The following is a 16,312-nucleotide window of genomic DNA, read 5'->3' on the forward strand; positions in this document are numbered from 1 at the left end:
TGGTCGTTGGGTTTTCAGACCAAATATTTGATTTTCAAGAAAGAGCGGGAGAGACCGTTGGGCTGTTGGACGAAATATTTGATTTTCAAGAAAGAGATTTAGATAAAGACCAAATATTTGATTTTCAAGAAAAAAAAAAAATTTCTCCATGTTAGAGATTGCATGTCCTCAAAAATTAAGTGCAAAAAATCTATCTTAAAATTAGATTTTTAAGAGGCGCATGCTTTAGGAAAATGTATATATCATGTGTACTTTGAAAAATTTAGGAAATAAGTGTATTAAATGCATATTACTAAACAATATGAAAATGAAAATAAAATATTTCTAAAAGTGAAATAAATATATATTAATGTATATAGACTATTTATTATGAAATACATACTTCTTCAATTCCACCCTAAGATCATTGTTTATTGTTCATATATTCTTAAGTAAAAATTAATTGATTACTATTTCAGTAATGAATATTTGAAATAATATTAATAGAAATAATATTGTATTCTTGTATTACACAATAATACAAGATTGTAACATGAATACTAATATCATACTACCATCGCATACCTTATGATTTGATCTAACAATAGACACCCCAGTTTGTAAGTGGCGCCCTTGAAATTGGGACCCCAAAAAGCTTAAGAAGCTCACTAACTGGTTTCTTCTTTTGGTCTAAGCATATTTCATTGCTAGTGGTGCGATATGTATATTTGCATTTAAATATTTTGGTATTTAACTAGGAAAAAGCTTATGTAAGGCGTCAACCTAACCATAGAAGGGAGGAGCACCTCAAAAATACATTATAAAAGGTTGTTCCAATGCTAAAAAACCCTCATATTGATCATCTCAACATTTGCATATTAAAAAGTAAAAAATTTCAAGTCTTCAAATTAATGCATCTTATAACCCAGTATATGAACTACCCATTTTCAAGATTTTAAATTTTTATAGAATTGCTCAACCTGAAATATTTTCAAACCTTAAAATTTCATAATTAGAAATGGAAACAAATTTCAGGCCATCAAAAGAGTTTCCGGCAACGGAACTGCATCTACCAGCAAGGTGCATCTTACTTCAGTTGTTTAAGGTGGGTGACTCATATAATACCCACCCATTTAACTAACGGAGGGCCTTCTAGGTGATTCACCCACATGTATGGTATATGTGGAGTAAATGGCGGAGATGGCTTGAGTCACAATGTCACAAGTCAACACTTAACCGTTACATCTTGATCAGACGACTCATAGTATTTTAGTTTTTATTTTTATTTTACAAATAATTTTGAAGCAAAATTTTGGGACATGCATAGATATAACAAGTGGGCACAAGATAAAAATATTTCCAGTGATGAACAACTACCAGAATACCCCTGAAAATTATAGGGGCATTTTGGTCATCTATTTTTACATAAAATATTTGTTTTTTATTTTTTCCAACTTCGCCCTAATTTTTTGATGGGAGGACCAATTTTTTTTTTTTTTTTATAAGATTGTGTCTGTTTCATTAAAGTATCAAAGATGTTACACATATACATAAGAGTTTTTTTTTCACAAGAGTACATCTATTTCATTAAAGCGGAGAAACAATATACACATACTTTGAAGAACAGCCCCTAACTCCACAGTATTTACAGTTGCAATCCTACAAGATTCCCCTTAGCATAAAACCACATCCCTATAAGAATTTTTTATAAAACACCCATTCCCAGCTGCACCAGGGTTTCCATGTGAGCTTTCATCAAAGTTCGGCTTGAGTAAACCATATATAGGTGGACACCACACACTTCTTGATCGATTTTCAACAAATTTATGGAGTAACAGATTGGAGAGGTTCATTTCAATATCAGTTTCAGCCACACCAAAACCCTCCTTTGTGATGGAAAGCCAGCTCCAAATAGTATGAACAATGCTTTGCAACAGTTAACCATCACATCTTGATCTGACGACTCATAGTATTTTATCTTTTATTTTTATTTTACAAATAATTTTGAGGCAAAAATTTGGGGCATCCATAGATCTAACAAGGGTGCACATGATAAAAATATTAAAAAAATATTTCCAGTGATGAACAATTACCAGAATACCCCTAAAAGTTATAGGGGCATTTTGGTCATCTATTTTTACATAAAATATTTGTTTTTTATTTTTTTTTCCAAGTTCGCCCTAATTTTATGATGGGAAAACCTCTTTTTTTTTTCTTTTTTTTTTTTTTTTTTTAACAAGAGTACATCTATGTCATTAAAGTATCAAAGATGCTTCACATATACAAAAGAGAGAGAGAAAAGGAAAGAGATCAAAAGAGGATATCGACATCAATAAGTCATCCATCTCCACTTCTTTGTTTTTCGTTTTTTTTTTTGGGGAAATGAAGTGCTTAAACAAAAGTGATTTTTTTTTTTTTTTCCTGAAACCAAATAAGCTTTAAAAGTTATTTTCTGTTTTTTCTCTTGCACAGTAAATTTTCTTTTTTCAAAAATGGGAAAGGCCTTAATTTTTTTTTTTTTTTTCAAGCAAGATCGCCTTAAAAAAAAAAAAATATATATATATATATATATATATATATATATATATATATATATATATATATATATATATATATATATATATATATATATATATATATATATATATTTAACAAAGAAAGAGGGCTTCAAACGCCTACTTTATTTTTATTTTTTTTGAATAAAGAATAGCCTTTAAAAAAAAAACCAAAATAATTTTTTTTACCACGATAATCTTTTTTTTTTTTTTTTGAGGCAAAGAGGCCTTAAAAAAAAAAAAAAAAATTCTGAAAAAAAGGCTTTAAAAGTTTTTTTTTTTTTTATTTGAAAAACAAGTGGCTTGAAAAAAGAGGTTTTTATTTTCTTAATTCTTATGGATGTGGTAAACGACAAGAGAAGAAATGATTTTTTTTTTTTTTTTTTTTCTTTTCCTAAGGAAAGTGTGATATTTTTATTCGATTTTTCTTTCTTTTTTTTCATTTTTTTTTTTTTGGTGAAAAATAAAAGAGATGGCCTTGAAGGGTGTTCCTCATTTTTCTTTTTTTTATAGCAAAATGAGTATTTCTTTTCTATAAAAAAAAATGCCAAATTAGGTTGATTTAAAACCTGAGAATTAAAAATCGCCTTGGAGAGGCTAACTGATTAGGTTGATAACGATAAGCTTTACCTCAATGGATAAGGCCAAACCACATCTTAGATCCAACCTACGAGCTAGGAGTGATTACAGGCTTACCCATGACTCTCTTTCTTTCTTTTTTTCTTTTTTTCCTTTTTTTTTTTTCAAATAGTAACAGTAAAACAAGAGAAAAAGAGAAGAAAAAAAATAAAAATAAAAATAAAAAGGAAAAGAACAAAAGTAAGAATGAAAACTCAAAAGGAAAGAAATAAACAAAAAAATGGTATGGATACTTGTGCTCTCCTTTGTCCGGATAGGAACCAACAATGAGAAAGATTTTACGACAGTGGTGTGTTTAGGCGCTTACCTCGTCGTTTGGGGGTTCAGAGATACGCTCGGGGAGTTCGCCCTCTTATAACAATTACAAAGCCCTCCTGTTGTCTGCCAACACGGTTTGGACACGGACTCTCCTCAAGCTTTAACGCATCGCCTTGTTCTCTTATGCTGGAAACTACAATGTGAATTCGATGATATTCCTCTATAACGATTTACTCAAACAAGGGTTGGCTAGCAAAAGAAAGAACGGTGAGAGAAATAGTGACAAGAACCCCCTATCGGTGCAAACGCTATGCTCTCAGGCGATCAGAGCAACTAAAGAGTTAGAACCCTATTGACTGTCGACTCAGGAAGACTCCACCCGAGTGAGTGAGGAAGATAATGTATATATTTCTCGTGGCTCAACTCAACTGTACGGAGAGGAAATTAGAGCAATGATCCGAGGGTTGGAACTCTTGGGATGACTCTGAAGGGTATTGATTTGAGCGTATGACAGATAACGGGATGCTATACAGAGCCACAATTTGTTACGTTTAAGCTAGAAGCACAAAGGGGAAGATCGCAAAGAGAGACGGGTCTGCAGGTTCTACGGCTCCGACCCACAATGCGACAAGAATGAGAGAAAGAAGGGGGAAGAGACAGGACCGCACATTTGTTGAGGCACTAGGTTACTATACGAAGCAAGCAACGCGTAGAGAGAGAAGAAGAAAGAGGATAGAAAGTGGGCTGGAGGCGTGCCCTAGCCTAAGAGAGAGAGAACGGGGCCACGTGATCAGGAAGGGTCAGTGGTAGTTCTCTCTCTGAAATTTTCTCTCTCCTCACAGCTGGATCCATGGGTTAGAAGCAAAAAACAAGTGGACGCAAATTTAACGCCTCGATTTCGTTAATAAATGATCTAGCCTTTTTATAATTAACCTATGCTTATTTATATAGAGGACCCACCAAACAGGGGTGGATGCCCAAAACTAAGCCAAATTATGATTAAAAGAAATTACAATAAAATCCCGATTTTAGAAAAATGACCAAAATACCCTTTAAACCTTTTGTGCTAATGACGAAAGCATCCTTCTCTGAGGGGCCTTTCACCATTGCCAGATCTTGGGAGATTTTTTGAGTGCTTGTGGAGGTCGTTCAGACGATCCATCCTCGTAGTCTTGATGCTTGCTTGATTCTGAAGAGTTTGATGTCTTTTAATCATCTTGAGACAGACTTTTCCCAATGCGTAAAAATCCGGCTAGGTTGTGAACTTTGGTCATCAATACAATGTGATCCATGGTGTTCCGAGTCTTCATTTTGATTTCAAATTAAAAAGGAGACTGTCACAATTGCTTTGCATTTGTCCGATTTGGTTCTTGCTTAATTATTTTTGAATTAGGGAGGTCGTTAGGAAAAGGGATTCTAGTGAATGGGAAATCTTGCTATCTTCAACCTTGAAATTTGTGCTATCCGAACTTAGATTGAGTACAAAAGTTGTACCACCTTGTAGCCCTTCATGATACGGTCGCATCGGACCTGACTTTGTGATGATCCGATGTATGGATTTCAAGTTATTCCATACATGAATTGGCTGGTCTTGAAATCCACTAAATATGGATTTCAGTTTGGGATTTTTGTGTCACAACCTTTATCCCATGAGCTCCACCTGAGTTTTGATCATTTGATCTCTATAAACCCTTCCTTGTTTCAAGTGTATATCAGTAGATGTGTGGTTTCCCACTTTTGATATGATGAATTTGGCCGAATTGTTATTGCATGTCATGTGTGGTTTCCCACTTTTGATGTGATGAATTTGGCCGAATTGTTATTGCATGTCACTCTACAGCATATAGTTAAGATCTCTATGAACCCTTCCTTGTTTCAAGTGTATATCAATAGATGTGTAGTTTCCCACTTTTGATACAATGAAAGCATATAGTTAAAACCAGTGTTTGAAAAGTAGTTGAACCGAACTCGCCTTGGTTTTCCTCGGGAATCGACACCCCGATGACATCATAAATCAGCAGTTCTAACATCATCAATTTCCGGTTCTACACGTGGCACAACGTCACCCCGCCAGCACCTCCCACACGTTGGGCTACCTCAGTGGTTTCACACATGTACCTTAATAGCTATTAAATAGTTAGTTATAGAGAGAAGTTTGATACATATCCTTGGATGTGGGATAATTCCCACAAACATCATTAAATGAAGACAAAAAGTGAATATGTATATTAATAGGAGGCATAATGTTACATGCGGTGAGGTGGTGTTGATGGTTATTACTTTCAATTTCTTCCTTGATGTCACAAGATTGAATCCCCTTGCTTGGGCATTGTAAATAAAATATAGCGCTATAAATTATTTTTGTTGTAAATAAAATAAAAGGCGTAAAAAAATGAAAATAAAAAGTTTATTCTATTTGAAATCTCTCTCTACTAACAATCTCTTTCACTAAATTTATTCTAGAAACCTAAAAAATTAAATTTTTCAAAAATTAAAGTTTTATTTCGAAAATTGGTATGTATTTTAATAATTTCTACATTGATAACCAAATCTTTTATTTTATTTATTAATTTTTACATTATAAATCATGTAATGTACTATTTTTTAATAGTTGTCAATAATACATTTTAAATTAGATAATATTATAAAATATTTTGGATTTGTTATTATTTATATAATAAAATAATTATAAAATGTAAACCAACAATTTTAATTTCAGTATATAATATTATAGTTAGTTAGGTTGTAATAATTTTGGATTATAGTTAGTTAAGTTGTAATAATTTGGGTTTTTTTAGCGGATTAGGGTTTTCCGTCAATTCGAGATTTTAGTGGCCATTTTTTCATCGATTTAGTCTACTCTTTATTGTAGTCCATGTATAATTATATATTTTATCCATGATAATTCTATGATTTTTCTTTTATGTGAAATAAATTTAATGGTTAACATAAGTTTATACAGGGAAAGAACATTTCAATATTCACAAATTGATGAAAAAAAAGAAAGTTAATAATGTAGTACCCTCATTTCTTATTGGATTCCTATAAGATAAAATTTATAATGAATTTTAATAATTTTTTTAGATTTTTTTTAAAGCCTACTCTGCCCGATTCAGCCGATTCTCGATCTGGATCGTCGATTCACCGATCCGGATGGGTTTTTGGAGTGCTCGATCCGGAGCACTGATCCGGTTTTTAAACCACGTATTAAAACTTAAGGCCCTGAACTGGGCCCCAAGTGGTCTGATTGGCTTCCCATAGACATGTTGCTTCCTTCACTTTGCATATGTGTATTGCAATGTTGCCGGTTATATTTTCTTGAGTTCTTTAAAATCATTTGATGTTTCATTTTGCATTATAAAATTCACTTTGCATATGTGTATTGCAATGTTGCCGGTTATATTTTCTCGAGTTCTTTAAAATCATTTGATGTTTCATTTTGCATTATAAAATTGAATGAAGTAGAATTTCATAAGCACCTCATACTTGTCTAGTTCATTTACCTCCATGTGCAATTTGATTTTGTATTTGACAACGGACCCTAATTGAGTTGTATCCTCTTATTTTTTAGTGTATAAGAAGTGTTTTGTTCATTGTAACCACAATTGTGTTGTATTTCAAAGTCGTAAGCGCAATTGCATTGAATTGTGCAACGTTTTGAGCATGATTAGCAAGTCGGGAATAATAATATATTGGTAAACCAAAACATCGATAGTAAATCGGATTTATTTTTAAAAAGTCGAAGGAAAAAATCGGGTAAAAAATACGGATCGCCCACAAATAAAGTAAGTTATAGAATGGTGAATATTTCAAATTTGGCTAAAAAACAGAGTGAAAAAGTCAGATACGTAAAGATGACATAATATAGGATTATAGGATAATGGTTTGCAATTATTGTATATATATGTTAAAGCCATTGAAGGGTAATTTTATGGCTTTGCCTAGTGTCATTAGAATAATGTTGAATATGTTTTTGTCGAAACTCTCAATAAATCCAATAGCAATGCTTGCTCTATAAAATAAAACACAAACATCCGAATGCGTAAAATAGTAGTCCATTCAAAATGTTATATTATATACACCAATGAAATAAAAAATAAAAATAAAAACATGAAATTAATCAAACTGCTCTATGCATAAAAAAAGCAACAAAATGCTTAAACAAATTCAAATCCCACATTGAATTCCTAGTTGCTTAAACCTTCAGTATCATTGAATATCTCTCTTGCTCTCTATAAGGACATTCAAGGTTTTAAGGAAATTTTTTTTTTTCATTGAGTTACTCTTCTTCTAATTCTTCCTATTATTGTGAGACATACTATCATTTTGTTATCTTAGTGTTCGAAGAATATATTGCTTGTATTTTTCATATACTTTTTCTAGGGGAACATACTGGTGAAGTTTTTGATAGAATTTTTTGTCAAATCAAGATTCTTAATTTACTCCCGTGTGCTTGTCTTTACACATAAAATTTAATAATATTAAGTTAATGAAGAAATCAATTTATAGGGTTAAAGTTTTCTTGAAAAAAAAAACGAAATTATATCAGTTCCATTAAAAACTTTGATTTTTTGAAGATCTTTTGAAAAACTCAGAGATCTTAATAGATATGAAAAAAATTAAAGATCTTTTTTATTAAAAAAATATATTCTAAATGGAGATTTGCTAACTATGGCTTTGAGTTGTATTGTTGTGCGTTTGTGACATAGCTTAAGGGCAAGTCTATAATTTGGATGTTTTGCACCCTCACTATTTATAGTGCAAACCTAGGGTCATCGGGTCTAGAATTTTACGGTGACAGATTTGCAATCACTGTGAAGACTTAATCTTAAATCATAGATATTGGAGACATGTGGGGTGAAGAGATCAAATGGTCGTAACCAAGGTCTCAGGAGGGGTGGGCTAGAATCGGTCCTAACCTTTGGCTTATGCACAAAGTGACCGCTCTCAGGACTCGAACCCGCGCTCTTGCGTTGGGTACCTGAACTTTTTACCATCACACCAAGTGACAAATAAAATCCACATTTAAAGACCTCCCATCTAGTTAGAAACACCAATCTAATTGCAATTCCAATCAAAGATTGGAGATGCTTGAGAATTGTCAATCTGCTTATTCGAAGCAATGAAATCAAGGAGGGGCAAAGCTTGAACTAACACATGGCAAGTATCATTAGGGTGGGGTGTGCCACCCTAAGTGGTACTTCATAGGCCCCCCACATGCAATGGTGGACCCATTAACATATAGGGTCTCCCATGCAATATTAAAATTATTAAAATTAATATTTGATTTTTAAAAATCTATAAAGTCAAATTTGAATATTTAAGTCAATCTAAAATCAATATATCTATTTTTATAAATCCAAATAGTATTCATTGATGATATTCTAATTTATTCCAATAATCGGGAAGAGCATGAGAAACATGTGAAGATGGTATTACAAATACTAAGAGAAAATGAGTTGTATCCCAAACTAAGTAAATGTGGATTTTAGTTAGAACAAGTGACATTTTTAGATCATGTGATATCAAAAGAAGGTTTATCTGTTGATCTTTCAAAGGTTGAAACTGTGATTAATTGGAAGCAACCAAGTAATGTTACTGAAATCCGAAGCTTTTTTAGACTGACATAATATTACAAAAGATTTGTAGAAGGATTCTTTTGAATTGTGGCTCCATTAACTCAATTGATACAGAAAAATGTCAAATTTGAATGAACAAAGGAATATGAGGAAAGTTTTCAACAATTAAAAGCTCGATTGACTTCAACACCTATTTTAACTATTCCTACGAGAAATGGAGGATTTGTGATTTATAGTGATGCTTTACACAAAAGCTTAAGTTGTGCATTAATACAAATGTTATCACAAGTGTTAGTGATGCCAACACTTGGCACTTGTTGCAAGTGTTATCTGAGAGGTCAGTGAGTATTTTGAGGACCTCTTTGGTAAATAAATGACTTGGTTTTGAGGACCTCTTGTGTTGGTGTATTGATGTTGTTCATATGTTACAGATATGACAAACCAATAAGAGCAGTTTCCTAGAGGAAAACCAAGGACTAAAAGGAGAAAACTTTCATGGGATTTGTGGGCATGTAAAAGACCTATTTATGAGACATGTAAAGGACTTGATTAATTTTTTGAATTTTGGAGATATGTAAATACACCTTTTTATAGTTGACTTTGGGGGTTATGTGATTATTCAATATTCATGTAATTTTACGGGCACGTAAAGGACCTATTTATGAAGGCATATAAAGGACCTCTTTGTGGAGCATCTAAATAACCGATTTGGTGATTTTTTGGTAGCTGACATTTCTTTCGTTTTCATGTATGTCATTAACATGTGCAATGTGGGTTTACTTGGATAGTTAAATGCATTTATATTCCTATAGTTCTCACTTTATTTTATTTTTTTATGTTGAGCGTGTTTGATACATTTTCACCTTTTACCATGCTAAAAAGTGTGCAGAATAGCTTTATAACCATCACAGACCTGCTTTGGATAACCAGCTCTCTCTCTCTCTCATAGGCTTCGGATTTGAATGGTCTCTCTCTGTGTATATGTGTTTATATGTGTCTCAAAAAACAAAATAACGACATAAACTCAATAATACCAGAAACCAGAGAATTTCATTCACAAAAGATTACCATTAATTAAACAATAACCAATTACAATCATTTACAAACAATTGAAAAGATACAAGGAGGTTAAACACCTCATGAAATAGGAAAAAACTAGATAAAGCTTCAAAAAAAGTAACCCAATTGAACTGACTCAACCACCAACAATTAATTTATTTCTTCTTGCTTCTTCAAGTTTTAGTCTCTCATTCGAATGATGCAACGAAGGTCATCCCTTTTGAGCATGTATTCAAAAATTTTATTGATCTCTGAGAATGAGACTGAATGTGTGATGAACTTCTCCATGTGACCTGTACTTCTACTTTCGTGTACTTCTGCTTTCATGTACTAAGAGTCTTCAGAGCTTGTCTGAGCTCAATCTGCCTATTAATATTAATCCAAACAAGAAACAGTCATCTGACTGCAACACATAGACTTGCATGCTATGACCCCCCTACACACTCCCAAGTATCATCTCACATGCACAAATACATATGCAAACACACATTTAAACATTCGCACCAACATATATAGATGCTTGAAAAATAGAGACGGTTCATGTTAAAAAGAGAAAAGTAGTGATGAAAACAAAGAAAGAAATGATTTGAAATACAAATCAATTGCAATATTTCTACACAAGTCATATTTTAGTATCTTAGTGCCCTCAAAAGATTAGAGTAACTTACAAGCCCACGACTTCGAGATCCATGAGCAATGGACAAATAGATAATGCTACACATGATGAAGCATTGTCCATCCTTTCAATGTTGTAAAGGTGCAATCTCTTCAAAAGAGCACTTCGTCCACCGGGCTATGATAATTCCAGACATTCATGAAAATGGAAATGCTTACTTTGACATTGTGAGCAAGCCATAGCCCAACGTCATGGTGTAACTGATTCCCAGATGCATCAGTTTCATCAACTGCCCGCATGGATTGGGCAACAAGCTCTTGCCATGCACCTTCTTCTAACACAATGACCATGTGACCATTTTCTTTCAGTCGCTTTTCTATGAAGTCAAACAGGCCCCCTTCTCCCTCTAGGTAAAATGGAGATTCAGGAATCAAGCAACAGTCCTGGAACATTAGCAGGAAACAAACTCCCATAAGAAAATTAAACTATGCTGCAGGAGAAAAATAGGCTGAGTAATAAATTTAGGGGAAGTATATTTTAATCACTGATGGAAAACAATAGTCCACTGAGATCATCATCATCCAGTGAAATAATGGATGTTGATGATGAATAGGGTTGGGCCATCACCAGTATCATCATGCCTTGTTCTGCCAGGTCCCTTCTCTCTCTCCATTGAAGTCCATTTCATTGGATAGTGATGAACTCAGTGGACTTTCCAAGGTCCTTCGGTTTATAATATACTTTTCCATAGATTTATATGAATAGGTTAGAAAGGGAGAAAGTTGTTAGATAATTACGATTATAAAAAATGTTTCAGTCTCTTACCACATCCCTGCTTGCTAGAGTTGCATACATGGCAATGAATTCTGTAAAAATTAAAATATAAAAAGTTATAATTAACAATAGGAAAGAGTTTATATAAGGTTGCAACCTTACCTCTACAGCTACGGATACACCTCAAAAATCCATCAAAAAAGATAATTTTAATGTTGAAAAGCCCTTTGATTGATCATCTCGACATCGAGATGTATGACCATGAAAAAAAAAAAGATTTTAAGCCTCAGAAATAGTGCATTTTACAACATATTATCTACACCGTCCCTTTTCAAGAATTTCATATGTTTATAGATCTATCTGATTTTAACCATTTTTAAATTTAAAATTTTATAATTAGATATAAAAATAGATTTTGAGATAATCCTAAGAAGATTTTACATCAAAATTATATACCATGATAAAATTTGAAGGTGCACCTTACCTCTACAGCTACGGATGCATCCGTATGCCAACTGCACCCTTAACAAGCATTGAGGTAACTTATTGCTACAACTATCCAAACAGAACTTCACATTCAACCATAATTTCCATACATAAAACCAATTTTATTTATCCAAAAAAGTGCCATTTTCCCAATTAAAGTATTTGTACATCAGTTATGATTGAGCAACAAATAGATAGTGAAAGGTTAGGGATAAAGAAACATAACTTACCACTGTAACGACCCATTAGCTTCACAATACCCAGACCATTGTCAACACTTCCAACTTCCACATGTGCTGCATTCATGGCTCTCTGAGCTTCTTCTACAGCAGTGTCAAAACCAAAAGACTTGTCTATAACCTATAATCCACGCACCATACCAAATGAAAAGACGAACATAAATAATCTCATATCTATATTCTTTGCTTGCATATTTAAACTTACAGCGATATCATTATCGATAGTCTTGGGGATTCCAGCAACTGACACTTTCAAACCATGTCTCCCAATTTTCTGTAATTAGAAGCATCGATTCAGCCAAGCAATTTACATTAGAGAGTAATAAGCACTACCGCCAAAGAAGACAATAAACATATAATACATCTTACAAATTCTTTATACAAATATTTTGGTACTTATATATTACAGATGCTTCTTTCTGTGTCCCATCTCCTCCTATTAATAACAGTATGATCCCCAAATTAAAACCAGTATTAATAATCAAATCATGAATTACATAAATGATTTCCATGAATCAAAATAAATAAAGTAAGGAAAGTAGTTAGAAGTAAACCAAGTAGGATTTCAAACCTGATTAATCCCTCGATCTTGAATGCTATCAACTATTTTGGGAGTGTCATGACCTCCTCTTGAAGTACCAATGATGGTGCCACCAAGTTTATAGGCAAAAGTGCAAGATTGCGGTGACTCTCAACCAAAAGTCTGAAAATGAACAATGTCACACCCCTAAAAAAAAGAGCAACAATCTAAAAGATAAAACATTGAATTCCATTGGAAAATGAGTATAATAGTACTAATGATAGTAATAACAACATCAACTCAAAAAAATTTCTTATTAACAACAACTCCTTGATGGATTCTATAAGTTAAAAATACAAATAAGATCAAACACAAATACTCCAAAAAAGAAAAAGGAAACGAGAACCATTGTTTATTAAATGCAATGACTAGCACTAAAAAGGTAATCCTCAAGTGGGTAACTCCAACTTTCAGATTCATGCACTTCAAAGCAAAAAGAATAAGAACATATAGTAATCAACCAGGTAACCATAATAATTTAACACGCTTCATTATATAACACTTTTCTAAGAAAGAAAAACTGGGCCACTACCAAGAAAACAAAGAGAACAAGAAGAGCCAGGCCATTAGCCCATATTTTCACCTGCTACAAATTCAAAACCCCTCAACATAGAAAACTCAATGTCTTGGGGTAAATCTCAAAAATCACAAACACTCCACACCACATCAAATTACAAAAACATAATTTCTTTGAATATTCATTTTTCTACAAATAATTTTTGCACATTAATTCCATATATTAGCAAAAGTAACCAGAAAAAAAATAAGCGCAATCGACCTGCAAAAGAAAAACAAAAAAACAATCCAATTTTTTTCTCTACAATCACTTTAGAACTACATCAAAAAAAAAAAGGAGCAATAAAAGACGAGAAAGGAACTAAAACATCTTAGTTACAGGAACTAAAAAATTTTCCACCATTTTCGAATGAAAATTACAATTTTCATAAATACCATCGAGAAATCAAAACCCCATTAAAGAAAATAACACTAGTATGTAATGACTAATGAAAGCAACAGAATTCCATACCCAAATATCAACAAGGAAGAACACATACATCAATAAGAAAAGAACTGCAAGTTATGATAAAGAAACAGAAGAAATAATCAAACTCAGAGAGAGAAAGTGGTGCCAATTAGCAAACAATACCGAATTATCAACACTGAAAAACTCAAACACCCATTAGAAAATGAATAATATAATGATGAATAAGCAGAAGAAATAATAGAAAAAAGCAGAGAGCAAGTAATTTATCCTCACTTCTAGGATTGAGCCTTGGACTCCCCACAACCTGCAAAAGAAAAACAAAAAAGCAATCCAAAATTTTTGCTCTACAATCACTTTAGAACTCAATCCAAAAAAAAGAAAAGAAAAAAAAGGAGCAATAAAAGAAGAGAAAGGAACTAAAAAATTTTATTTACAGTGGGTGGATCACTGTAAATGAAACCCTACGGTTTTGCTCCAAAGATTAAAACAGTGCTCTCATATGATTGGCTAGACCTATGATTTTGGAGTAACAATTTGGTGATTGATTCTGGATTTATTAGGAAATTCGATTTTTGAAGTAAGAATTTGGTGATTTATTGGGAAAAAAACCGTAGGTCTTTGGGTAGGGTTTCCGAAAAAAATTAGGTTTTCCACAATAGATAGTTTTCCATTGAAAAAAACCAACTGTAAAAAAATTTCACGAATTTGATGCATAGCATTGTAAACCATAAGTTTTTATTTATAAATCTTGTTTTGGAAAAAAATTGGTTGGAGTACATTCACGAAGGTAGGGATATGGCGGAGCACTTACCTGAGCATAGTGAAGGTAAGGGGTCTGTAACTAACTGAAACCACTGGGTCGGGCTATTCATATTCACCTAATCCCGATCTCGATCAACTACTAGATATGCTAGTAGAGGACCCGCTTCTGGAATTGGAATTTTTGATGCTCCAGGAACTTTTGCATCTTGAACTGCTCGTGCAGCTTCAGATTCAATAGAGAGCTCTGATATATATGATGCCACTGGTGGTATCGTCTGTTGCAAGAGGAGGGGTTTTCCAACCCTAGCTTGGCAGAGCAGAAGAGAGAAGAGGGCGAACGAGAGAGAGTGGAGGCTCGCAGAGTTGAGGAGAGGAAGCGGGAGAAGGGGTAAAGGGAAATTTTTTTGGGCTCGAAGCATTTGAGCAAATCCCACCCCTTCGCACGTAAGGTTTTCCAGCCAATCCAAGCCTTTCGTTTTGTTTGAATGGACGGCGCGATCGAGGGAGGCGAAATCACTGTATATTATCGCCAATAGACTTCGGAAGCCTTTTCATATATATATATATCATAAAACAGAACTATTAAATAAAATTCTGAAAAAAATTTGTAGAGATAAATTCAAAGTCACCGTGATCCAAAAATCACTAAAGCCAGAAAGAGCCAGAAAAGTGTAGGGACTGTTTCCGGTTTACTCGAACTACAAATGGCAAATTTTATCAAAACTTTATCTAATAGGACAGCTACTATTAGTAACACATTACGTGTTAACAACAGAAAAGAAATAATAATAATAATATATATATATATGTGTGTGTATGTGTGTAGAAAAAGCTGAGGTTAGCCCACTAGCTCATATGAGCATATGAACCCAACGGCTCAGATTGAATCTGGGCCGTTCTGACGATCACAGATGTCCGATGTGATTGAATTTTTTTTTTTTTCTATAAATCTAAATCACTTGAAATTTTAGATGTGTGTTCTTCTCATCTAGACGCACCTAATAAAAATATTAAAAAAAAATATTCACGAAAATCGGGTATTTTGATCAATTTATTTCATGTAAAATATTTTTTTGATATTTTTAGAAGATTCACCTATTTTTTATGAACATCCATGTACAATTTTAAGTAAATTCAAACACTAACGGACATCTGGGACCGTCAGATCGGTCCAGATTCAATCTGAGCCGTTGGACTCATATGAGCTGGTGGGCTAACCCCAGCTTCTATATATATATATATATATATATATATATATATATATATATATATATATATATATGGGTGCAATTGGCATACGGATGCATCCGTAGCTGTAGAGGTAAGATGCACCTTCAAATTTTATCATGGTATATAATTTTGATATAAAATGTTCTTAGGATTATCTCAAAATCTATTTTTATATCTAATTATAAAATTTTAAATTTCAAAAATGGTTAAATCAAGTAGATCTATAAACATATGAAAATCTTGAAAATAGACGGTGTAGATAATATATTGTAAAATGCACTATTTCTGATACTTAAAATCTTTTTATTTTTCATGGTCATACATCTCGATGTCGAGATGATCAATCAAAGGGTTTTTCAACATTAAAATTATCTTTTTCGATGGATTTTTGAGGTGCATCCGTAGTTCTACCTTATAAATGTAGAACTACAGATGCACCGCAAAAATCCATTGAAAAATATTGTTTTAATATTGAAAACCCCTTAATTGATCATGTTGACATCGAGATGTATGACTACGAAGAAAAAATGGATTTTGAATTCCATAAATAGTGCATCTTACAACACATTAT

General features: G+C 32.9%; 1 protein-coding gene across 8 annotated transcripts; it reads right to left on the reverse strand.

Annotated features, from left to right (window-relative positions):
* Nucleotides 1–10,058: 10,058 nt before the first annotated feature.
* On the reverse strand, nucleotides 10,059–14,831 carry LOC18438590 (ATP-dependent 6-phosphofructokinase 3). Of its 8 annotated transcripts, none has more exons than XM_088853609.1 (9): nucleotides 14,561–14,831; nucleotides 14,023–14,053; nucleotides 12,756–12,887; nucleotides 12,554–12,620; nucleotides 12,390–12,458; nucleotides 12,176–12,268; nucleotides 11,511–11,551; nucleotides 10,738–11,128; nucleotides 10,059–10,435 (listed from the first exon to the last, which is right to left on the reverse strand). In XM_088853609.1, the coding sequence occupies exons 6-8, from the start codon at nucleotides 12,249–12,251 to the stop codon at nucleotides 10,838–10,840; spliced, it is 408 nt and encodes a 135-aa protein (XP_088709735.1). In that variant the 5' UTR covers nucleotides 12,252–12,268; nucleotides 12,390–12,458; nucleotides 12,554–12,620; nucleotides 12,756–12,887; nucleotides 14,023–14,053; nucleotides 14,561–14,831; the 3' UTR covers nucleotides 10,059–10,435; nucleotides 10,738–10,837. The 8 variants fall into 8 exon arrangements, with proteins under 8 accessions (XP_088709735.1, XP_088709736.1, XP_088709731.1 ...); XM_088853610.1 differs by having other exon boundaries at nucleotides 10,059–10,431; nucleotides 12,176–12,305; XM_088853605.1 differs by having other exon boundaries at nucleotides 12,176–12,305.
* Between the last annotated feature and the right edge of the window lie 1,481 nt (nucleotides 14,832–16,312).

The sequence above is a fragment of the Amborella trichopoda genome, chromosome 12 (genome assembly GCF_054954075.1).
Source record: "Amborella trichopoda isolate Santa Cruz 75 chromosome 12, AtrichopodaSantaCruz75HAP2 v2.0, whole genome shotgun sequence".
In the NCBI taxonomy this organism is placed as follows: Eukaryota; Viridiplantae; Streptophyta; class Magnoliopsida; order Amborellales; family Amborellaceae; genus Amborella; species Amborella trichopoda.